The sequence below is a fragment of the Myxocyprinus asiaticus genome, chromosome 47 (genome assembly GCF_019703515.2).
Source record: "Myxocyprinus asiaticus isolate MX2 ecotype Aquarium Trade chromosome 47, UBuf_Myxa_2, whole genome shotgun sequence".
NCBI lineage: Eukaryota > Metazoa > Chordata > Actinopteri > Cypriniformes > Catostomidae > Myxocyprinus > Myxocyprinus asiaticus.
Genome location: NC_059390.1, coordinates 29,194,814 through 29,220,910, shown reverse-complemented (window position 1 = coordinate 29,220,910; position 26,097 = coordinate 29,194,814). Strand labels below are relative to the sequence as shown.

The window sequence follows — 26,097 nt, the reverse complement described above, 5'->3', positions numbered from 1 at the left end:
ATCACACAGCTTCTCAATCACTTGATCATTGTGATAGGACAGTCTGATCGTAGTACCCTCTGGCTTGTGCTATATTGTTAATATTATATTTTAAGTTTATAAGTATAAAATGATATAGAATTACTTCTACCTCCCTTAGGTGACTTAAATGTGCTTTAATTTGACTGTTCAACACAACAGAAAGAGCAAATGCTGCTGACATTTTCTGAAGGTGTTACATTTTACTTTTATGCTACATGCCAATTGAAGCTGCCATATTTCACTAAACACCATGGCACATTTCTCAATACACTGTCGAATAGTAAATAAAGTATGTTGTGTAAACAAGAGTTGCTGCAGCTGAAACAAGCCATTCACTATGATTAAAATACTCACCCTATAGCGACAGAACGGAGACACGTAATAATAGTTGCTGGAGTCACCAAACTTGATTCTGTGCTTGCAGGTTTTGGTTTGACCACAGAGGGCACACTTCCTGTACAGACAATAAACAATTGAAAGCTTTCAGACAAAAGGACTGACACTTATGGACATTTTACAGGAACTCTTAAAACTGTAAACTAACACTCGGGGAAGTAAGGAAACAAATCTTTCATATGTACGCCTAAAGACACAACTGGCTCTATTCGACATCGGTGAGGGAGATACAGACTGCAGGACTGTACAGGTCATTTCAGGGGTGATGTGATCATGATTATCCACTTACACGACGGTTTGTGCCATTCTGCCACGGCAAGAGAACAAAACAAAGAAATGCTGACAAACGAACAATCAAAAGCTTTTGAAAATGAATTTGAATGTGCAAAAACTGTCAAGCTACATTACAGAGTACATTGTTAGATTTGTCAAACTTCAGAAATAGATTTAATAAAAAAATATATATTTATATATGTAAGGATAATGTACAGTCAGCCGGTTGTTATCCCACAATAAACCCTGACAGGGTGATCAAGACTCCAATGTGAAGCGGAGGCTCTTGTATCAACCTGAAGGGGTTTAGTTTGCGATAACAACTGGTTGACTGTACATTATCCCACTTATTACATTGCTACTAGCCAAATAAATAAATATATGGACATAAAATATTGATTTGCGTTGAAATTATGTAATTTGAGAAGAAACAAATCGCTGAACAGCTGGAATCGTCCTCCGAGTTCTGCTGGTATTTATTTTGTGAAAATGACCATCTGACTCCTCATTATTCAGTCTATTACAAGACTACTTACCAAATAAATCACTAAAATGGACATGAAACATTGATTTGAGTTTAAATTATTTTATTAGCTTACTTGTAGAGATTGCACAGTGATCCGAAGAGCAGGAAAGATGACTAGCAATACCCGGATGAGCGGTCTGATACGTGGATGTGCGGTTGTTACTCAGAGATTTCAGACCATTAGATGTGCCATTGACCAATCAGAATCAAGTATTCCAGAGAGATGTGTAATAAACAGTTTCACCACATGCATTCAAGCCAATCAGAATAGAGTATTCTAAAATGTAACTTTTTTTTTATTTTTATAAATCAGGATTTCAGGTTAAAATTTTAGTGAATGAATAAGGGAAAGGTTTTACAAATCATAAATAAATACAAATAAATGTGACCTGCTCCCTAATTTTGAGTCAGTTTTAAGCTTTCTAATGATATAATTATCAGAATCAGAATCAGAATGAGCTTTATTGCCAAGTATGCTTACACATACAAGGAATTTGTCTTGGTGACAGGAGCTTCCAGTGTACAACAATACAAAACAGCAACAAGACTTTTAAAAAATAATTAAAAATTGAATAAAAAATAAATACATATTGAAAAGAAAAAAGTATATATAGAATACACAGTAGACAATATATATATGTGATGATGAACCTGGATGATAACCTTCATCACTAGAGTGTTAGCCTTGTACTATTTTATATTTACTTGTGGTTTGTATTGATTTCACAAAAAGTTATTATTTGTTGCATGTTCATGTTGTATATGTGTTGATGGACAATACCAACATCAATTGTTCAACCTGTTAATGTTATGTAAGAATAACAGAGTTATGGTTTGTTTTAAATTATTTTCTTTATTGGGTAATTTTGCATATTATGGCACATGTTAGATCTGTGTTTTGGGGGTGGGCTCTGGTAGTGTGCGTAGCCAGAACTTACTTTGTGATTGATTGTACCATTTTTCAAAATGGAGAGAGACATGAGTGCTATGACGTGTTAAATGTCTTATTTATTTTGTGTTTGTTTGTATTATGATGATTATGTGGGTAAGAAATGAGTTTTTGAACATGCATGTATAGTATTTGTGTAACAATGTTATACTGTGGAATTCCATGATGTGTGTTATAGGGAGAGGTCTCCCCCATGACAATGGTCCGTCCCGCTAGTGTTTTGCGGGAAAACTGGGCTATTTAAGCCATTGTTTGAGCATGTTTGAAGAGGAGAGAAAGGTTGTATCCTGTAACCTGTGCAAGCTTTTTGAATATGTTTCTCTGAGGTGAGACATACAGTGTTTTCTGGTGGATGAACCACTAGGCATTGTTTAGTGCCAGGTTTTGCTGCTTACAGCACCTTTTCTTTGTGTTTTTTAGCACAAGTAAAAGTGGTATTTAAGCAACAATTTTGTAAATTTTGCAATTTTTGCACTTTGTCGACTGCACTTTTTTTTTTAAATGCAGCTTGTAAAATAAAATAAATCACCTAAGGCATTTGGAAAACTACTCTGTTGTACTGAGCCTTCCTAACTCCTCCCTGGTCTCTCGGCAACACACTACGTGACAAAATATATATATATATATATGCGCATCACGATGGCGCCGCGGATGGCCGCCTCGGTGTGGAGCGCTCCTTCTGTTTTGTTGTTTTTGTTTGTTTGTCCTGTGTTTAGTAATCTTTTTCCAGTCAGTTTTACCAGAGACAAACTGCTGAACATTCGACAGCTTATACCAGACAGTCTTTTCCCGGTTTTTGACTATTCAGACGTTTTGCTAGACATTTTAGTTGGAAATTAAGTTGGAATTTAGTTTGTTGTTCAGGAGACGCAGGCGAGGAAGATGAGCCAGTGCGCTGGTCAAACTCTTTCGGCGGGGTTTTCGAACAACGCTGCCGAGCATTCATCTAGCGAATCTCCGCTCTCTTCCTAACAAAACGGACAAACTACATCTCCTCACCCACACAAACAAGGACTTTTCAACCTCTGCTGCCTTGTGCTTCACAGAAACCTGGCTGAGTGAAGCCATTCTGGACAGCGCGTTACATCTGCCGGGCTTCCAGCTGTTCAGAGCGGATCGCATTGTGGAGTTAACGGGGAAAACGAGAGGCGGTGGAACATGCTTTTATATCAATGAAAGTTGGTGTACAGATGTAACAACGTTAAAGAGATTGTGCTGTCCTAATTTGGAAGCGCTCTTTATTAACTGTAAGCCGTTCTACTCGCCGCAGGAGTTTTCCTCGTTTATTCTGGTGAGTGTGTATATCGCGCCAAATGTGTGTTTGAATGCAGCGCTGCAACAGCTGGCTGATCAAATCACAGACACGGAACAACAATACCCGGACTCAGTTATAATTATTCTTGGGGATTTTAACAAAAAAAATCTCACACGTGAACTGGCCAAATACAAACAGCACATTACATGCCCCACCAGAGACAGGAACATACTGGATCATTGCTACACAACAATAAAGAATGTATATCGCTCTGTCCCTAGAGCAGCTTTGGGACTCTCTGATCACTGTCTGGTTCATCTTCTTACAACCTACAGGCAGAAATTAAAATCAACCAAGCCAGTAGTAAGGACTGTAAAGAGATGGACCAATGAAGCAGAGCGGGAACTACAAGCCTGCTTCGATTGCATGGATTGGAGTGTTTTTGAGGCTGCAACCACAGACCTGGATGAGCTCACAGATACTGTTACAATCATATATCAGTTTCTGTGAGGATATGTGCATTCCTACTAGGACTCATTTAAAGTTCAACAACGACAAACCGTGGTTTACAGCAGAGCTCAGGCAGCTTCGTCAGGCCAAAGAGGATGCTTACAGGGGTGGGGATAATGTCTTGTACAATCAGGCCAGGAACACACTGAACAAGGACATCAGAGTGGCTAAAAGAAGATACTCAAGTTTTCAGCTAACGACCCTGCATCAGTGTGGAGTGGCATGAAACAACTCACAAATTACAGGACTCCTACCCCCAACCCTGCGGTGGACCAACAACTGGCTGACGACCTGAATGTGTTCTACTGCAGATTTGAAAGGCCCAATCTCACACCTCACACCCACTCTGACCTTCAATTCACACAAACACCAACACCTCCTGCAACCCTCCTGCTACTCAACCTGCACTTAAGATCTGTAAAGATGTGAGCCGCGTCCTTCGGAAACAAAAGACGAGAAAAGCTTCAGGCCCAGATGGCGTCTCACCAGCGTGTCTTTGATCCTGTGCTAACCAGCTGGCCCCCATCTTCACACAGATCTTCAATAGATCACTGGAGCAGTGTGAAGTCCTATGCTGCTTCAAACGCTCAACCATTATTCCTGTCCCAAAGAAACCAAAAATCACAGGACTTAATGACTACAGACCTGTCGCCCTGACGTCTGTGGTCATGAAATCATTTGAGAGACTGGTGTTGGCCCACCTGAAGAACATCACTGGACCCTTTCTAGATCCCCTTCAATTTGCTTAATCGAGCAAACAGGTCTGTGGATGATGCAGTCAACATGGGATTGCATCATATCCTGCAACATCTGGACAGACCAGGGACATATGCAAGGATCCTTTTTGTGGACTTCAGTTAGGCTTTCAACACCATCATCCCAGCTATACTCCAGAATAAATTACACCAACTCTCTATTCCCATGTCTACCTGTCAGTGGATTACCAGCTTTCTGACAGACAGGCAGCAGCTTGTGAGACAGGGGAAACTCACTTCCAGCACCTGTACAATCAGCACTGGTGCCCCCCAGGAATGTGTGCTCTCCACACTACTCTTCTCCCTCTACACCAATGACTGCATTGCCAAAGACCCCTCTGTCAAGCTCCTGAAGTTTGCAGATGACACCACTGTCATCGGCCTCAACCGAGATGACGATGAGTCTGCATACAGAAGGGAGGTTGAACAGCTGGCTGTCTGGTGCAGTCAAAACAACCTTGAGCTGAACACGCTCTTCAAGAACAATACACTTCCAGAGTGAGGAAAAAGGCAGGAAAAATCACTCTGCCCATTACCTTTTTGAACTGTTGCCTTCTGGCCGATGCTTCAGAGCTCTGAGCACCATAACCGTCAGCCACAGGAACAGTTTTTTCCCTCAGGCTATCCATCTCATGAACAGTTTAATTGCCAAATTGAGCAATAACTATGTGCAATACACAGTTTAGTCTTTTTTTATATTTATCCAACACATCCAACCTCTTCTGCAAGTCAATGTGGGTCTCCCACTTCAGGTCCTGTGAGATGGTAGTGCTCAGGAACCTGAATGACTCCACTGCTGCCACAGTGCTGTTTAGAATGGTGAGGGGGGACAGTGTTGGGGTGTTCCTCCTAAAGTCCACTATCATCTCCACCATTTTGAGCGTGTTCAGCTCAAGATTGTTTTGACCGCACCAGACATCATGTTTCTAATCCAAACCACTGTTGAGATCATTTAAATTATTTCCTTTGAACTTCAGTGAATACATTCTAAATGTGTTTCTGGGACAAAGTGAGTCAAAATGATAGAGCAGGACACAAATACAAAAATTAACATAATTATTATCTACAGTCGAAGTCAGATGTTTACATACACTAAGGTTTAAGTCATTAAAACTATTTTTTTTTTACCACTCCACAGATTTTATATTAGCAAACTATAGCTTTGAAAGTCGTTTAGGACATCTACTTTGTGCATGACACAAGTAATTTTTCCAACCATTGTTTACAGACAGACTGCTTCACTTTTAATTGACTATATCACAATTCCAGTGGGCCAGAAGTTTACATACACTAAGTTAACTGTGCCTTTAAGCAGCTTGGAAAATTCCAGAAAATAATGTCAAGCCTTTAGACAATTAGCTTCTGATAGGAGGTGTACTGAATTGGAGGTGTACCTGTGGATGTATTTTAAGGCTTACCTTCAAACGAAGTGCCTCTTTGCTTGAAATCATGGGAAAATCAAAAGAAATCAGCCAAGACCTCAGAAAAAAAATTGTGGACCTCCACAAGTCTGGTTCATCCTTGGGAGCAATTTCCAAATGCCTGAAGGTCTGTACAAACAATAGTATGCAAGTATACTGTAAAACCTCTCCTAGAGGTAAGTAAGGTGCGAAAAGTGCAAATCAATCCCAGAACAACAACAAAGGACCTTGTGAAGATGCTGGAGGAAACAAGTAGACAAGTATCTATATCCACAGTAAAACGAGTCATATATCGACATAACCTGAAAGGCTGCTCAGCAAGGAAGAAGCCACTGCTTTTTGGAGAAATATCCTCTGGTCTAATTAAACAAAATGGCCATACTGACCGCCGTTATGTTTGGAGGAAAAAGGGTGAGGCTTGTAAGCCGAAGAACACCATCCCAACCCTGAAGCATAGAGGCGGCAGCATCATGTTGTGGGGGTGCTTTGCTGCAGGAAGGACTGGTGCACTTCACAAAATAGATGGCATCATGAGGAATGAAAATTATGTGGATATATTGAAGCAACATCTCAAGACATCAACCAGGAAGCTAAAGCTCAGTCACAAATGGGTCTTCCAAATGGACAATGACCCCAAGTATACCTCCAAAGTTTTGGCAAAATGGCTTAAGTACAACAAAGTCAAGGTTTTGGAGTGGCCATCACAAAGTCCTGACCTCAATCAGATAGAAAATTTGTGGGCAGAACTGAAAGAGCATGTGCGAGCAAGGAGGCCTACAAACCTGACTCAGTTACACCAGTTCTGTCTGGAGGAATGGGCCAAAATTCCAGCAACTTATTGTGAGAAGCTTGTGGAAGGCTACCCAAAATATTTGACCCAAGTTAAACAATTCAAAGGCAATGCTACCAAATACTAATAAAGTGTATGTAAGCTTCTGACCTACTGGGAGTGTGATGAAAGAAATAAAAGCTGAAATAAATCACTCTCTCTACTATTATTCTGACATTTCACATTCTTAAAAAAAGTAGTGATCCTAACTGACCTAAGACAGGGAATATTTTCTATGATTAAATGTCAGGAATTGTGAAAAACTGAGTTTAAATGTATTTGGCTAAGGTGTATGTAAATTTCAACTTCAGCTTAGACTTCAACTGTACATTGGATGGCACCGTTCAGTTCATTGAAGCTGAAAGTGTGATTCTGCAGGATGTGTGGCACAAGCGTGCAATATTAGGAGATCCAACTCAAAATCTGCATAATTGTAATATTTTGAATGTATAAGTGTGTGCTGATACTCACTTGGGTCCTCCACACTCGACGGCAGACGCTTTGACCACCGGCAGTGTCTGAAAGCCCACCGGCTCCACGCTCAATGTGTTCTGCTCCACCGCATCTAGAATCGCTGAGCCCAGCTACACACACACAAACTATAAGTAACTCTACAGGAATAAAATAAACAATTACTCTTTATTTAGCATTAGACTAAATATGTTTTGTTCAATCATTTCATGGAATGGGCAACTGCTGTAGGAGTTGCATTGGTGTAAATATGTATGCATAAACACTGTGTCAGTTATTAATAATGCTGCTGAAACATAATACAGCAGTTCAATTTAGGGTTTGCCAATCTAGGAGTCAACTGAACTATTTGAATTAAAAAAGAAATAATTATTCATGTTTAATTTAACACATTCACTTCCAGTGTAGAGCAAGAAAACAAAATTTGTGTTGAGTTGCAACTTGTTTTAAACAAGTTATCAGTTACTTTATCTACAGTAAATAAGTGCACTTCATTTGGATGCTATTAGCTGGGACAAATATTCATAAAATGCTAAAAGTGTAAAATGCACGTGTTTGTTCAATGTATTTTTATTATTGCATTGTTTTTCCCTGACGTGTATCATACATTTAAAGCAGGTGTCACTTGTGTAAAAGGCCGGTAAACACTGCAAATATCCAGGACCAAACAATCCCTGTGTTGTGTGATGTTGTGCTATATGGAAGGGTGAAATACTGCAGAATCAATAAAATCCTGAATCTAATGAATATTAAAACATTGTAATGTAAAAAAAAAAAAAAAAAAAAAAGCTGCTATGAATGAATTCATATTCTACAGTGAGCTGTATAAACACATCTCACTCATTTCATTTAGTTTGTCTATTTTTTAATGCTGTCAAGAGAATGTTTAAAGGCAAACTAATACAGTTATATGTCTATTAAGACCTTGAGCTAATGAATAAATGCAAGACATTTGTTGTTCATTGTGGTTCACTTCACACATACATTTCAGGTAAAAAATATTCTTGTAAAATGAGAAAAATCTGTTGCATTATATTTAGTTTTGGGAACATTAATTAATGTGTTCATCCACTAGACATCAGCTGTTCTTCTTCTGTAGAGCTCTCACAGGGTTCCCACTCTTTTTCAGGACATTTGATGTGCCACACGGTGTAAAAACACACAAATGGTCAATAAAATTGTGGCTATTGGAGGGTTATTTTTTCAAAATTCAACATTCGTCAGTTTAATTACATTTCATCATCAAAATGGGGTCTAATCAAATGAATTTATTAAAACTTTTGATTTGTTAAAATCAAATGAAAATATAATTATTTTAATTCATTCATTTTTACAACATTGCATTCTTTTTATCTAATGAAGTGCTTTTCTACAAAATCCTCACGGCTGAATCCGAAACAACACTCAAGATATTTTTGTCAAATGATGTGCTGCACAACAGAACATCACAGATGTGAGATATTGCTTTAATACTTTATTATTATTTAACTACATTGTTTTTGACGGCAGTTTCGCACCTCCAGATAAGTAGTTTGCTACATGGTCCAGTGCAATTATTAAAGTCCAAAAAGCTATGATTGTAAAGGCCACATCAGCATGCTACCACCTCGGGGTGTGAATTCCTTTTTTTTTTCTTTTTTTTTATCTGTGTTCCGATCGTCGTCATTGTCTAAAGTTTACAACAAGATGTTCTTTTTAGTTAACACTACAGCAAATGTCACTATGTTAATACTTCTACATGTAACAAAAAACCCGAAAAAAAGTTTTATTATACGAAAATATTTTCCAGGACAAATAATTATTTTCCAGGACATTTAGGTATTTTTCTCATTTTCCATGATTTGAAAACAGCATTGTAAAATTCCAGGTTCCCTTACGACTCAATACACTCGACATTGCGAAGAATCACATATGGGGAGTGCCTTCATACATGACCTAGTTGAAACCACTCTACAATAATGGCAATATTCTAATATTGGCTATGGTGTTTGAGCCCTGCCTGTTTTGGCGTGAAACTGTCCGCTATAAAAACAGGTGCACAAACACCATATCCTCAGAATTTCTTCCTTCAAGACAGCGATCATCTCGTCTAGAAGCCCCCTACCTTCGCTGTCAATATACACAAGTCAGTGGGCGGAATCTTCACGGGAAGACTTTCCGCTCTCCTGCAGTGCTCCGGCGAACATCACACCACCTCGCCATTTGACGCTTTGCTGGTGAAAGGGCCTCAGCATCCTGATTCCCTGCAGCGCTTCGGCAGGGTTTGTGTATCCTTACAAAGCAATTGTATATTGTATATTGTGTGATATAAATATAAATATATATTTATATATCTAAAAGAGTCACTTACATGTTCACGTCTTTTTAAAGATGTTTTAAAAGATGTGCAAGAGGCACATCCCGCCGTCAGAACAGCATGAGAGCTGCGTTTACTGTCTGGGCCGCGCCCACGCAGAGTCAGCTCAAATGGAGACAGACTGTCCTCACTGTGAAGGCATGAGTCTCAAGACGCTTCGCTCGTGAATCACCCTTGTTCTGAGGGATGATTCAGCCTCACGCACCCTCCCACCCGCCTCTCCTGTGATACCCGAGGATTCACAAGAGGAGGCACGGCGGGGCCATGAGGTCGAGCAGGATGACTTTGAGGTGGTCCTCGTGGCAGCACACGCTCCACGAGCCCCTCAATCTCTATGAAGGGCATGTTTTCCAATACGCTATGTGCGAGACGAGCTCCGACCTTCTGAAAGAGTGGGCGGCCTCGTCTCTTGCAGCGATTCTGACAATGACGAAGTCATGTCTCTCACTGCATCAGGCGAGTAGTCAGTGGATGATGCTGCAGTGGAACATGCACGCACCATTGACGGAGAGATGCTCCGCATCCTTACAAGGGCGGTCAAAGAGCTTCACCTTGAGTGGTCTCCCCCAAAGGAACCTGAACAGTCTCGCCTCGATGAATGGTTCCTGCAGTCCGGACGCCATCAAATGGCAGCGTCCCGCAAATCTGCCCCATTCTTCCCCGAAGTTCATAATGAACTAAGTCCTGGAGCGCGCCCTTTTCGCCGCACTCGCGCAGTGACGCCATCCTCTTTAATGTGGATCACGGGGAAGAAAACGATTATGCCCAATTACCCCTGAGGTGGAGACGGTAGCGGCACACCTCTGCCCAGCGAGTAATAGGCCGTGGAAATCACGCCCCATACATCCTTCAAAACCGTGTCAACAAATGTCCGTACTGGCGGGAAAAGCTTACTCAGCGGCAGGACAAGCTGGATCAGTATTCCACGGAATGGCGGTGCTCCAGATATTTCAAGCCAAGCTCCTCAGGCAAATGGACGAGCACGGCTTCGACCCAGAGACATTCAAAGAGCTCCGCACCGCAACAGATTTAATGCTGCATGCCACGAATGTCACTGTGCAGGCCATCGGCAAGTCCATGGGCAACTTGGCAGTTCTGGATCGACATATATGACTGACCCTCACAGAAATGAGTGATAAGAAAAAAGGCCACTCTGTTGGATGCTCCAGTGTCTCCAGCCGGCCTCTTTGGCGGCTCTGTGAATAAGTTTGCTGAGCGTAACTTCATGACTCAGCAGCAGTCACAGGCTAGGAGACACTTTATGCCCAAACGGAGTATATCACAGCCGGTTCACTCTCGCTCGTTTCGAGCCAGGGCGTACCGGCTGCCTCACCGGCACCTGCGTATCAGCACACGCAGCAAAAGCGCTCCTGATGGGCACAACACTTTGAAGTGGAAAGCAGAGCCCCGTGGTTCCCTCCGGGTCTGCTCCAAAAAAGAAAAAAAAGGGCTCGATTGGAGACACAAAACTCTGTGCCTCATCTCCCCACTACTGTTTGCCAGGAAAGGAATACTGTTGTTCACAATATTGTTCAAAATGTTGTTTCTGTGTCTTGCACTCAAATAAATGCAATAAAAAATGCAATAAGTGCAAAAAAGAATACAGCACTTGTTGCAAATGCATGAGATGCTCACACATTCTCAAAAAGGAGCCCTTTTCCTCTTCAAAGCACACATTATGTGCAACCACTTCCCTATAGTGAGCGTCGCATCATATCATACAGTGAGCAAACCAAACTGCCCTATGTCCCATAACGCGGACGCATGGCGAACCCTAACGGGTATTTCAGAATGGGTGCAAAAAACGATCGAACATAGTTATACAATCCAATTTGCATGTCGGCCACCCCGTTTCAATGGTGTTCTGTCTTCCACGGTTTCGTCCGAAGACGCGCCAGTGTTACGAGCTGAAATACACAGTCTCATCGTGAAAAACGCAATAGAGTTTGTGCCAAATAATCAAGCACAAAAAGGGTTTACAGCCATTATTTTCTTGTTCCAAAGAAAGATGGCAGACTTTGGCCAATCCTGGATCTGAGACATTTAAATCGCACACTCATAAAGCGGCCATTCAAAATGATTACTCACAAACGGATCTTATTGCATGTACGCACACACGATTGGTTGCGCTGATAGATCTGAAAGAAGCGTCCTTTCATATCCAAATTCTATGACATCACAGGATGTTTTTGAGATTCACATTCGAGGGAATAGCGTATCAATTAAAATTAAAATGTCTCTGGCTCCTTGCACATTCACAAAGTGCATCAATGCGGTTCTCGCCCCTCTGAGACTGAGCGCCATACGCATCTTGAACTACCTTGACGATTGGCTGTTACTGGTGCAATCAGAGGCTTTGTTATACCAGCACAGAGACTTACTGCTTCAGCCATTCTACAGTGTCTGTCTCAGTTCAAACTGGGGAGAGCACTTCCTCTGAAGCTGTTTCAGAAAGCATTGGAATTCAAGAGACTTCATCCTCAAACTGTATTGAGGATTTGGGAAATATTCGGCAAAGCAGAAATCGATCTGTTTGCCCCAGTGGAGAATACCCACTGTCCCCTCTAGTACTCGAAGTCCCAAGTTGTCAGGTGGAAAGTGGTGACCACGGATGCTTCCAACACAGGCTGGGGGGCGGTGTGCGATGGACGCCTGACTTTCGGCACCTGGACAGGTGCGAGGAGGGCGTGGCACATCAACCGCCTAGAGCTATCGGCTGTATTTCTAGCCTTAAAGGTTTTCAGTCAGAAATAGCGAGCTGTCATGTCCTGGTTCACGCAGACAACATGACAGTTGTGGCACATATAAACCGCCAAGGCAGAATTCATTCACCGCCACTGTTGAGACTGACGAGTCTCCACCTCCTATGGAGCGAGCATCATCTCCTCTCCCTGAAAGCGACATATGTCCCGGGCAGCCTGAATTAAAGAGCGGACCTACTGTCACGCCAAGGGGTGATGCCGGGCGAATGGAGACTTCATCCTCAAACAGTATTGAGGATTTGGGAAATATTCGGCAAAGTGGAAATTGATCTATTTGCCTCAGTGGAGAATGCCCACTGTCCCCCTCTGGTACTCGAAGTCCCAAGCCCCGCTGGGAAGGGACGCAATGGCACACAAATGGCCGGTGAAAGGCAAATATGCGTTTCCCCCGTTATGCCTGATTCACTCTGTCATATGCAAAGTCTGAGAGGACAAGGAAACGGTTCTATAAGTTGCGCCAAAATGGCCCAACCAGCCATGGTTTCCGGAAATTATGGAGATGCTGTACAGCCCTTCAAAGCGCAGGTGGTTCACCTTCAGTCCTTCTTCCCTCCATTTAATTCGGATGAGGAACAATCATTGCATTTGTTATGCCCTGTGTGGGCACTACATGCATACGTTGAGCATACTTTCCAGTTAAGACTGTCTGATCAGATCTTTATATGCTATGCTACACACAACAGGAATGTCCGTCTCCAAGCAAAGGCTCTCTCACTGGATTGTCGATGCAATTGCCCTGGCTTATAAGTTGCAGGGTAAGACTTGCCCAATTGGTGTTAAAGCACACTCAACTAGAGGCATGGCCTCCATGGGCATGGATGAATGGTGTGTCCTTACAAGACATGTTTTGCAGCAGGATGGTCTGCTCAAAACACATTTGCAAGGTTTTACAACCTAGATGTAACACACTGTATATATACTTATGCCCTTCCATTTAAGTACGGGCTCTCCATCATTTACACAACCGCCTGCATTCAGGCCGTTATAATTTACCATAAACTCCCTTCCCGACTGGGTTCATAAGGAGTTAATTCATACTATATGACTATAGTTAATATATTCTTTATGAGTGCTCCCCTCCTGACCAACACGAGGATCACTCACTGCGGCATACTCATGTCGGTCGCCGTCTTGGCGCCATGTTTCCTATCTGGGAAGTTATGTCGTATAGTGCGGCGTGATGGGATTCTGTTCCCCAAATGCGTTACTACGCAATGTTCGAGTGTACTGAGTGGTAAGGGAACGAGACATTGCGAACGCTAGCCACACTACAAGAGTTCTTGAGGCACGAGCGATGCGCTCCTTGTTCTCAGTCAGAAATTCTGAGGAAAAGGTGTTTGTGCACCTGTTTTTATAGCGGACAGTTTTGCGCCAAAACATGCGGGGCTCAAACACCATAGCCAATATTAGAATATTGGCGTTATTGTAGAGAGGTTTCAACTAGGTTGTGTAAGAAGCCACTCCCCATATGCGTTACTACGCAACATCGAGTTCCCTTCATCTCAGGGAACAGAGGTTACGTACGTAACCGAGACGTTTTCCAGGACATGTGGGAACGCTGTCTCAGTTATTAGCTCTCATACTAAAACATCAGGCAAACTAACACTGCCAAAAATCACTTTAGGGGTGTTTGACTGAAACAATATGCTAACATTTAAATCCCATGAAATCCCAATACTTTGCACAAGAACAATAAAGTATATGTGTATTTTAATAAATGAATGCACCATAAATTATAAAAAAAATACTATTTGATATGCTCAGTTTTAAATTATATTTCAACTGGTATATTGGCCACCCCCAGTTGTAGCTATGTTTCTATATATCCATTACTGTGAAACTCAAGAGTATGAAGAGTTAACAACAGTCCTACACAGAATGATACCTCGCTCTTAGAGAATGTCAGACAGGGATAAATGTCCTCTCTGTAGATGCGCTCCAGGAACAAGCAGCTCTTCTCTAGAGTTGGTTCTTCTTTCCAAACTTTAAACTCAGTGAAGAGCAGTATGTCCACCTGATAAACACACACATACACTGTAAATTACTGTAAAACAATACAGTATATACTTACATTTTATATTTAATAAATATTGTATATTTTATACAGTATAAAAAAGTAGTAAAACACTGTAAAATATTGATTATTTTATTTAAATCAGCATAAATTAAAGATTAATTGAATATATATATTAAAACAGGTGTTTTATCCACAGTTTTCTTGACCAATCACTTGATTCTGATCGCCACTGGACTGTTTTCTGGTTTCGGTCTCCAAAAGAAGCATGTAAAAACTACCAAAATGAGCGATCCAGATGGGGAACAACAAACAACATAAGTGTTATTTGGAGTAAAATGTGGCCATCACTTCATGTCATCTACCCACTCTGGTGAGGAACTGCCAAAACACTGTCGCAACTTTTAAGTATCGGCATTATGGAGCACGTTTTTTAATTGGTAATTGAATATGCTAAACATCACATTATCCACTAAAAACAGCCGATGCAAGTGAAAACACTGGAAACCGTAAAATGAAAACAGGCTTTCGTTATGAATCGTGGAACATTTTCGCATTTAGGAAAAGGTGGATAGTGGGGGGGATTTTGATTAATTCCAGGGAGTCGAATCTGTTCACCAAAAGATTTGTTCAGCAACAAATTAGCGTCTTTTATGTGTTGTGTCACTCATCGAATTATTGATTTAATTGATTCATTGAAAAAAAAACAACACTGAGTCGTTTGCGACCAACACAGAGGAAGTGAATGAGAATGATTCTTTCACAAACGAAACAAACACTGATGGTACTGTAGGCCACACTCAAGTGACTGAACAAAATGACGGATGTATAACGATCAGGACTAAAATACAAATTCACGTGCATCATGTTCAGTAATGAACCACGTCCACAGTGTGTTGTAGGTTTGTAAATGACAGTTTAAAACACTAACTATTAAGACACTTATAAATCAAACATCTGGTGTTCAAAGATAAAACCGCTTCACTTCCACCATGTAAGCACCACACATATACAGTAAATAATATAACCTTATAATAGCTTTAACACATCAGTTATATTATTTTAAAAGTATGTCAGTGTGGGTTTAAGGGACATATATTTGGACATGTTCAAGCTTTGAGATGCAGTTTTTAAAAAAGGCGACATGTTTAGACTCAAACCTCTTTGGACTCGCGTATAATGGGCAGTGTCAGTGCGATCTCCTGGCTGCCCAGCATGGCACTGCTGGTGCTCTTGTTGCGAGTGTGGCCTTTCTTAAATGGGGCTTTGTGTCCAGGTGGCATCTCTTTACAGGGTGAGGTGGGTGAGGTGGACAGAACCAGCGTCTTCAGAGCGGACACCTCTGCCTGCAGAACATCAATCTACAACACACACAGGAAGAGCTGGTGACACACACACCTCGGCAAAACAAGGCAAGACACATCGTCATTTTTCCCTCAAAATGGCTTGAAGATTTTGTTTTGTTCCAGATATACTGTTCTAATTTTATAAACTAATTATATATAATCAGATACTTCATATAATTATATAACTGAAAAAATATTCAGTAGCTTCAACGATCCTAAGTTCAGTTATGAAACTCTACATGTAATTTGTTAGCCAATCTGCGCACATACTCAATGGCCATATCTGATAGGTCCTCTCTCACTTTGTAACATTTATATAGCTGCAGTTGTTTGCAGGTAAGCTGGTCTCACTGCAGCACACTATAAGAGTTTCCTCTCTGATACCCTCCTTCACCCCAGCATCACTGTCTATTTGGACTGTATGCATGTCGAATTGTGCAGCAGCAGCATGTACACATGCTCAACACAGCATGTCTGTGTATGTTCTAGCAGTAGAAAGTCTTCGTACTTGCTCTACAGCAGCAACATAGCAGATCTAGTCTGCCAACACCAAACCTACCAACATGTCATATCTATTATACCACCTTAAATCTATTCTGACAGTTGTCATGACTGAAATGTAGCTAGCTAGTTTTTGTTAGTTTTTTTGTAATGGCACTAGCAACTTTTCCAAAAGTGCAGCTTGAATGTCGTTGAACTACAGTCAATTATGTTTAGCCTGGTGTTTGACAAACTTCAACACTGATACAAAAGTGATAGAAAACAGTTTGTGATTTTGGTTTGCTGAGTTTACAGTATGTGGCATTCAAGTTGACTGCTTCTTGGGAAGGTTAAGCTTCTCTTCATGACTTAATGTTTTTAAATAGAACTGAACTCACCTTTCCCAGAGCTTCCTTCAGCTGCTTCTCTGCAGTGGCCTGCTTCAGATTCGCCTCGTGCACCATCTTATGAGCTTCCTGTAGAGAACATCACAATCAGATCTACATCACACTCAAACCCACACCACCAAGAGACCTCCACCAGACCAGACCAGACCAGGGCCACCGCAGATCAGTGATACAGGAGGTAAGATTATCAAACACTTTAATAACATAAAGGACAACAGGAAGGAAGAAATGAAGAAGCAGAAGTATGAAATGCATAACAGAAGACGGGAGGTGCAACTAACTAGAGTTAACTAACCACTCAGCACATCTGGATTCATCTGTGTAGTGTGATCTGGAAGATCTGTGGACCTCATCTAACCATTAAGACTGGATTGAATCAAGGGCTTCATGTATATCATGTGCCGAGTGTTCAGAGTAACTCTATGTGTTAATTACTCACAAACACACAGAGATCTACACCTCTATTCTGGTCTGATGAATGTGAAGAAAGCAAACGAACCTCAAACAGGCTCGCAGTGAGATCTTCCAGCTCCTGCCCCAGCTGATCTCTCACTTTAGAAAGTCTCTCACACTCTTCGTCTTTTAACTTAAGCTCCTTCACACACATGCAATGACATGAACAAAACACAAATGAAAAATGTGACAGAAAACGAGGGAATGTGTGGCTTATTCTCTGTCATGTACCCCATGAAATCAATGTAAGAAACAAAGAGGTGGATGATAAAACAAACTGCAATATTCATTTACAAAGCAAGAGACATAAATGCATTTTTGGGGTAACTTTTTATTAACAGGAGACCAGTTCTTGACCGAAGTGCACTGGATAAAGGTGTCTGTTGAGTGAAAATCTGACCTGTTTATGTTTCTCATATTCTATAAACCTTGGCTCTAATGTTTTTTTTTTTTTTTTTTAAATGATTGAAATTCATTTTGTAGACAAATCTAAATTGTGTCTACATAAGAATATCTTTACAAAACTCAACTATGAATTATTATTTTTAGTTGGAGTGGATAGTTAAGGAAAAAAATAACTTTTTTCTCAGATGTTCTTTTGAAAAGTGTGCTATCTTCTATCTAACGTACTGACACTCAAGTATTTTCAGTGAGGCTTGAGAGAGAAATTGTAAGTGACAATGTGCAGATGATTTATTTCAATTCACCGCAAAACAATTTCTGAATGAATAGAAATTCATTCGTTACGAGAATTGTGTTTTTTAAAAAGCTTCTCAATCTCCAAAGTTGTATTTAAAGTTCTATTTAAATCCATATTATACCTTAGGAGACACGATCGCCAAATTAGCACGCTGGGATTCAGACGTGTGTGTTTGAAGCATGGGGAAACCTCACACTGAAAAATAAACAATACCATATAAGGGGCAAATTCTAAACAGCATTTTGCTCTTAAAGGGCACTGGGTGAAGGGGACGCCACTCGAAAAGACTATATTTTTTAATGTTATTGCAGACATACTGTAGGTCTGATTCAAATGAAGGTTTTAGCAAAAATAATATTTACTATCACATATTCAACACTACTTGCGTATTAACGGTACTAACATTTTAAAAAAATACTGTGGCACCGCCAGTATTTTGAAGCTTTAGTATCGCGATACTACTGTAGCACCGGTATACTGTGCAACCCTAGGAGCTTGTTCATTTTCTTCAGATCGCGTTTCAAATATGGCTGTATTTGAGGGGCTGCATGAAGTTAGCCAATCATAACAGTGGGTGTTTACACTGAAGTCTTCAAGGGCCAAAGAGCTTAAAACTGAGCGTTTCAGACAGAGGGCCAGAGACAGGGTGGAAAATTATTATATATTACTAAATTATGACCTCAGAAAAGATTATATTAAATTAAATTATATTTAAAAAAAAAAAATAAAAAAAAAAAATAATAATTAAGAGTATGTCATGACCCCTTTACGCACAGCACTAATTCCACATTACTCCACACCTCTTTCAACCATATTTCATCATCATAGTCATGAAATGTAAACAATTAACCAATTAAACACTGAAAATCAAAACAACAAAATGGTGTAATTATTAAACTGCAAAATGTTCACATATCATTCACAATAATTCACATGAACTCACTGAGTTTGGTCCACGGTGCACTGTGAAGGCAAAGCAGGTTCACTGTATTCTCATATTTGTGTAATTCCACATATCTGTCCATTACAGTACAAATCTAAATGTAACACATAGACACTGGGGTATAAAACAGGATGAGATGATTTGAAATTAATGAAGAGCATTAATTATAACTATTATCAGTTACAATGTGAAACTCAAATTTCCCCAGTATTTGGCCAAAATAAAAACTTGAGGGTTTTGCTGCATAAAAGTGAATACATTTCAACTGTATAAAAAGAAAATTCAATATTCAGTATAATATTTAACAATGATTCTGAATATTTAATTGCAAATTTATAATGAATATTCAATAATATTCATTATTATATTACAATAATTTACTATTTATGTTTACTGAGCTCCAAAAAAAAAGTGCGGACAACCGAACAAGAGACTCAAAAGAGGGTTCAATCTGAATGCAATGAGAACTAGATTCTGTTTCAGTTAAACACTGAATTAATTGAAAAAGGTCCAAGTTTGATTCCTATAAAGATGACTACAGTTTGTTTACGTTAGTGGGTGAATATGTATGTTTATGGTAATGAGCAGGTGAACATCATGTGTATGTTAATAAGCAGGTGAATATCATGTGTGTGTTTATATCTCTCACCCATTGTGCTTTGGAGAGCTCCTCCTTCAGTTTCTCGTAGCCCTTCTCTCTCACTTCTATCACTGATGGACTCCTGAGATGTGAAAGACTGTCAGTGCTCACGCTCAGAACATCATCTGCGTCACATGACGGGACACCGCCGTCCACACAGACTGCAGGATCATGTCCACTGTCGACACAAACAGGCAACGTCATTTCAGCTGATAATAAGATGCCATTACAGGCATTAAATACAGGTGTAAACAGGGTCAAAACAGATCACAAAACCACATATGGAGGAAGTCAAAAAAACATGTGGCTGTGTCACATTTAAGGTGTAAGCGCTAATCCTGACTCCTCCCGGATAACAGCGAAGCACCATGCCTCAGCGAAATTTTCAGGTATGACTTTCAATTGCGTTTTTCAATAAAACTGCTCCTTCAAGACTTAAGGGGCTCTATTTTCGTGAGCAACGACCATGCAATGACCATGCCCAAAGTCTTTTCAAATTTTCATGAGAGTGCTAATTCAAATAGTAATTTCCGTGCCAGCGCAAAGCTAAAATGGGCATGGGTGGGAGTGTTTGCATTTCTGTGGGTGTATGCACGCAAATTGTGGGTGTATTGTATGCTTTTTCTTTTTTGCAAATATACATCACAAGACAGAGAATATTCAACAATGCTAGACACAACCACAAAGATAAACAGAAAAACTAAATAATTAAATAAACAAAACCAAAACAAACAGAAGGTAGTACAGATGAAGAACAAGATTTAGGACAGATTGGATAATGAATAAAGACACTAAACCAGACTTCACTAAAACAAATGTTTTGACATAGAGGGACAAAGTTTCAGTCTTTCTATTTATTTAGTTTTTTAAGTATTTCCACCTCTCAAAACACATTGAAAATAACATTGCAGACTGTAATATAATACAATGTGTATGTGTGTGTGTGTGTGTGTGTGTGTGTGAGTCTTTGTAGTTGTGTAGAATATTTAGTATCTTTAGGTGTATATTGAAAGCAATGTTGGAGTATTAGGAGAGAAAGGAAAAGGTGCATATTTTGCATATGTTCTGTCAGGATCAATACCACCCCCATGTGCCATATTTTTGTCCTCATTATAAACTTCTCAGAATTCGCAGTGGCCTCCCTCCATTTGGGTAACCACAGTCAGTGTGGCCACCACCTCCGCAATCCCATCTGGAGTCTTCCCAAGCCAAGTCTTCAGAGAGCTGGTTTGTTGTCTTAGGATGCAATGGAGTTCCAATAATATTCAATATGGATGGAGTCACTGCAGCCGGTGCGGCCAATACCGCTGCTACCAAGGGGAGTACGCTTGCGGTATGTAATTGTGCATATGGCACTTAATCTTACAGCTCTTTGATTGCAGAGGTAGCAATGGATTGGATTGATCAAGAGAGACGCCAGGACGCAAGTGGGTGTATTGTATGTAAATGAAGTGACGCAAAGCACAATTTGCAGTTTTCCTGAGAAATAGGTTGTTGCGCTAAGATGACGTTTGAAAACCTAGTCTTAGCTTAGCGCAAAGTTTAAATTCAGTTCCTGCATTTACAGTTTGTAGATTCCACTAGCAGGTGGTAATAAAGTTAATGTCCAAACTGTGGAATAGTGGAACATCAAATAATGTCCATGACAATCAGAGTTGTAGCCGTCTAATATGAATAAAAAATGTAGAGTGATTTTTAAGTCACTGCAAAACGGGCCGGTGGTAGAAGTTGGAGAGAGTAAAATGTTTGGAATAGGCTACGATTTTTTTGACCACTTTGTTATTTTGATTATGTTTTCGTTTCTTTTTAAGTGAAATTTCAATTTAGAAATATTTTTGGTTTATTTTTAACATGTTTAAAATCAATAAATAAATTTAATTTATCAAAATCGTCCAGTAGAAGTGACGTGCGTACTGATTCAATCACTGTTAATACTAGCCATGATTTGTGTGTCAGTAGATGAAAATGATTAATAATACTTACATTCTCTGTAATAGAGACTACTTCCTAATTCTGACGAGAATCAAATTTCCATGCATATAAAATGATCGTGTCACTGTCATACAAATATGCCCGATAATCATCAAGGATGCATTTTAATGCACAAAATGGAGTTTTATAAACTAGGTTCGGGAGGAGCAAGTTAATTTAATTCGTATAATCACATTGCCAGAGTAAGCATAAACAGTTATGCTCAACTTTTGCGGCATTGGTGCAGTAAAGGCTTTTTCTGGCAACTCGACCATGTAGCTCATTTTTGTTCAAATATCGTCATATTGTGCTCCTTGAAACACCCACACCGTCTTTTTCCAGAGCAGCCTGTATTTCTCCTGGGGTTACCTGTGGGTTTTTCTTTGTATCCTGAACAATTCTTCTGGCAGTTGTGGCTGAAACCTTTCTTGGTCTACCTGACCTTGGCTTGGTATCAAGAGATCCCCGAATTTTACACTTCTTAATAAGTGATTGAACAGTACTGACTGGCATTTTCAAGGCTTTGGATATTTTTATATCCTTTTCCATCTTTATAAAGTTCCATTACCTTGTTACGCAGGTCTTTTGACAGTTCTTTTCTGCTCCCCATGGCTCAGTATCTAGCCTGCTCAGTGCATCCACGTGAGAGCTAACGAACTCATTGACTATTTATACACAGACACTAATTGCAATTTAAAAAGCCACAGGTGTGGGAAATTAACCTTTAATTGCCATTTAAACCTGTGTGTGTCACCTTGTGTGTCTGTAACAAGGCCAAACATTCAAGGGTATGTAAACTTTTGATCAGGGCCATTTGGGTGATTTCTATTATCATTATGATTTAAAAAGGAGCTAAACAACTGTGTGATAATAAATGGCTTCATATGATCACTATCCTTAAATAAAATAATTTTATTTTGCATGATTTTCAAAATCAATGCCAAAATTTCACAATTTCTGTCAGGGTATGCAAACTTTTGAGCACAACTGTATAAACAGCTGCTTACCTCTACGTGGCGTTGAGTCTTCCGGGCATCCCTCTACCTCCCCTTCTCCTCCTATCTATTCTTTAATAGCTAATCTAAGTCTGGGGGGGGGTATTCGAGTTCAGGTCAAGCCTCGAGCTCGAACCCTAAGCCCAGGACAGCGAGCCACACACGTTTACACTAACCTCAAAGCAGGATTACATTAACTTGCGAACTACTGAAAGAACGTAATTTTCAATTCTTCTAATTCACTACATACAGTCCATTTACACTGCCAACTTCTTATGAATGTGTGGTCTTGGTTTATATTGCTGGTACTTGATGGAATGGACTATATAACAGGACACAGACGGTAGAATAATAACCAGAGAAAAACACAGAATTAAATTGCACTTAATCCAGCCCATTTGTGCGTTGCGCATGCGATTTCGCCAAACCTACTTGCGCCCAAACAGCATGTGATTACACGAAAATACCAAAACTTCCTGGCCATGCCCACTGACTTTGTTCTTTTAACTTATGGCATAGCACCATAATGCTAGAGCTCTTAAAATAGGGCCCTAAGACATTTAAGTCATGTTCTGTAGAGCTGCTTTAAAACTATGTGAATTGTGGAAAGTGCTATACAAATAAAGCTGACTTGACTTTCCACATACATATACACTGGCGGCCAAAAGTTTGGAATAATGTATGGATTTTGCTGTTTCAGAAGGAAACTGGTACTTTAATTCACCAAAGTGGCATTCAACTGACCACAAAGTATAGTCAGAACATTACTGATGTAAAAAACAGCACCATCACTATTTGAAAAAAGTCATTTTTTATCAAATCTAGACAGGCCCCATTTCCAGCAGCCATCACTCCAACACCTTATCCTTGAGTAATCATGCTAAATTGCTAATTTGGTACTAGAAAATCACTTGTATCAAACACGATTGAAAGCTATTTGGTTCGTTAAATGAAGCTTAACATTGTCTTTGTGTTTGTTTTTGAGTTGCCACAGTATGCAATAGACTGGCATGTATTAAGGTCAATATTAGGTCAAAAATGGCAAAAAAGAAACAGCATTCTCTAGAAACTCGTCAATCAATCATTGTTTTGAGGAATGAAGGCTATACAATGCTTAAAATTGCCAAAAAAAAAAAAATGAAGATTTCATACAAAGGTGTACACTACAGTCTTCAAAGACAAAGGACAACTGGCTCTAACAAGGACAGAAAGAGATGTGGAAAAAGCCACTTTTGAAACAGAAAACAAAAAGAAAAGGTTAGAGTGGGCAAAGAAACACAGACATTGGACAACAGATAATTGGAAAAGAGTGTTATGGATCTTAACCCCATTGAGCGTTTTTGGGATCAGCTAGACTGTAAGGTGCGTGAGAAGTGTCTGACACTGCTACAGGAAGTGTGGGGTGAAATGTCACCTGAGTATCTGGACAAACTGACAGCTAGAATGCCAAGGATCTGCAAAGCTGTTATTGCTGCACATGGAGGATTTTTTGATGAGAACTTTTTGAAGTAGTTTAAGTTTAATTTTTTTTCAAATTGTAATAGTAATTTTTCATGTTATTAATGTCCTGACTATACATTGTGATCAGTTGAATGCCACTCTGGTGAATAAAAGTACCAATTTCTTTCCATAAGAGCAAAATCGGTACATTATTCCAAACCTTTGGTCGCCAGTGTTCCTGCTCAAGAACTTCTTCAGCATGTCTCGTATAAACGGAGTGACACTGATCATGTGAAGTTCAGTTAATTCAGCTGCTCGACTAATATATCTATGAGCATTCTGCTGAAAACGTCCCGTTTGTGGTGAGAATCCATCGGTTTCAATTAATGCATTTGGAAGTGTGCTTTATTTATTTATTTTTTGTATCATGCAGTAACACACTGATGTAGTGACTGATGCAGAGACTCTTCCTATTAAACTTCAAGTTCTCACAGGAGGCACATTTGAGATGCATGTTAACAGCAGGTGTAAACAGGGTCTTCATTGTCTATGTGAAAGTTTCACTGCTGTTCTGGAGAAAGAGTTTGATTAAAAGAGGAGTCTTCACATTCACTGTAAGCTATTATCTGCTGGAAATTCATACCAAAACATGTTTTTAATGTTTTAACTGAGGGATTATTGGGGGTTATTTTTGTCATGGAGTCAGTAGAACCTTGTTGTAAAGTGTTGTGAAGTGTTGGACCTGCAGTTGTGAGTGTCATCTGAGGTCAGGTGTCGCAGGGTGGAGTACACGGGCTGTGTGGGTAGCTGGTCCACTATCAGAGCATTGGAGGTCAGAGAATGTGTGCGGTACAGGGCACTGGGTGGAGCGTTGTGCTTCGGTGGAGTCGGCTCACAACTGCCATGAGGATCTGGAGTGGTGGGTGACGCCAGATTCACCTCATGAAAACCTTCCAGGGGTTCACTGGCCATCGCTGCTAAATCGCGTCATATATCTCTCTGTGCAAACGTGACCAGAAGACATCGTTAAGTACAAACACAACAGGCTAACGTCTACACCAGAATTAAACATCATCATCTCCAGTCGGTGGTGTCTGAACAATTAGTCCACTAGTTGTTGTTAATGAAGCCTCGTAGACACCGATCATATGCTTTTCTTAATGGGTGTTCACACAGAACACATTCTTGAGAAAAGCGTTAAAACAAGGAAAGTTCTCATGTGAACAGGCGTGCTGCTGTGAATGAGCTTCTCTCATAGCGCTCATGAATGCAACATGTACATTACGATCTTCACTGAAAAGTGAAAAGTTTCCCACCAAAACATATTGAATTGCTTCAGAAGACTTGGATTAAGATGCATGGACTACTTTTATATTCCTTTTGGGTCCTTTTTAAGCTTTCATCTGACATTGTATTGAAAAGACAGACCAGGATGTTCATTAAAACATATTTTTTGTTCTGCATGATATTTTTTTTTTTTTAGATAAACTCACTAGCTCACATAACTACAGAACTAATGGACCATCCTGCTCCATCACTTGGACAGACACTGGCATATGATGCTTGTTGACAATCATTAGACACAACATGTTCAAACTATCGTACCATTCTGATGATGTGACGTTTAAAGCTCGAGAACATAAATCAGCACTGAATGAAACTCCAGCGTCTTCAGAAGCACCGTCTCATTCCTTCATTCACCTAAACACAGACGAAACAAGAAAAATGTCACAGATAAATGAAAAACAAGCCTCAGCTTTGATATCAAACAAGCATTAGTTGAGTGGATTGTGAGAGACATTGTCCAGAACACAGAGACTAAAACTACACAAGTCTTAAACGCTTTGCACATCACATGTACTTGCATGCTGTAAGTTTATATGTTCTGTTCAGACTTCTGCTTTTAGGATTGCTTCCAAATAATAACAGATGTTCCTCAGAACCGAAGATCAGATCAGAGAGAATCTGTTGGAGGAGATGTGATCTCAGCCTGACCCCAGGTCATCAGATAATTATTGTTCAGCCCATATGGTTGATCAAAATCAACAATGATAAACTTACAAATAAAATGCACTGCATAATTTTCACCCCAATCATTCATGGCATGAATGTATCGGTGCAGAAACACACATGTACATTAACACTGTGGGTGTGTGTTCTACTCTCGGGTCAAACTACTCGTGC

General features: G+C 40.0%; 1 protein-coding gene across 8 annotated transcripts in view; it reads right to left on the bottom strand.

Moving 5' to 3' along the window:
• LOC127437017 (rab-3A-interacting protein-like) overlaps positions 1 to 26,097 on the bottom strand; it is a 43,141-nt gene that overhangs the window by 4,623 nt on the left and 12,421 nt on the right. For 2 of the 8 annotated variants that reach the window (XM_051691640.1, XM_051691641.1), the window contains exons 2-11: positions 25,519 to 25,614; positions 24,656 to 24,912; positions 19,517 to 19,685; positions 17,271 to 17,366; positions 16,763 to 16,840; positions 15,699 to 15,899; positions 14,410 to 14,538; positions 7,407 to 7,519; positions 707 to 724; positions 376 to 475 (exon numbers count right to left, since the gene is read on the bottom strand). In XM_051691640.1, coding sequence (XP_051547600.1) covers positions 376 to 475; positions 707 to 724; positions 7,407 to 7,519; positions 14,410 to 14,538; positions 15,699 to 15,899; positions 16,763 to 16,840; positions 17,271 to 17,366; positions 19,517 to 19,685; positions 24,656 to 24,885 — 1,134 coding nt within the window. In that variant the 5' untranslated portion in view covers positions 24,886 to 24,912; positions 25,519 to 25,614. Of the gene's footprint in view, positions 1 to 375; positions 476 to 706; positions 725 to 4,416; positions 4,531 to 4,552; positions 5,090 to 7,406; positions 7,520 to 14,409; positions 14,539 to 15,698; positions 15,900 to 16,762; positions 16,841 to 17,270; positions 17,367 to 19,516; positions 19,686 to 24,655; positions 24,913 to 25,518; positions 25,615 to 26,097 lie in introns of those variants that run through there. The other 6 variants (XM_051691642.1, XM_051691643.1, XR_007896498.1 and 3 more) reach the window with 5 other exon arrangements.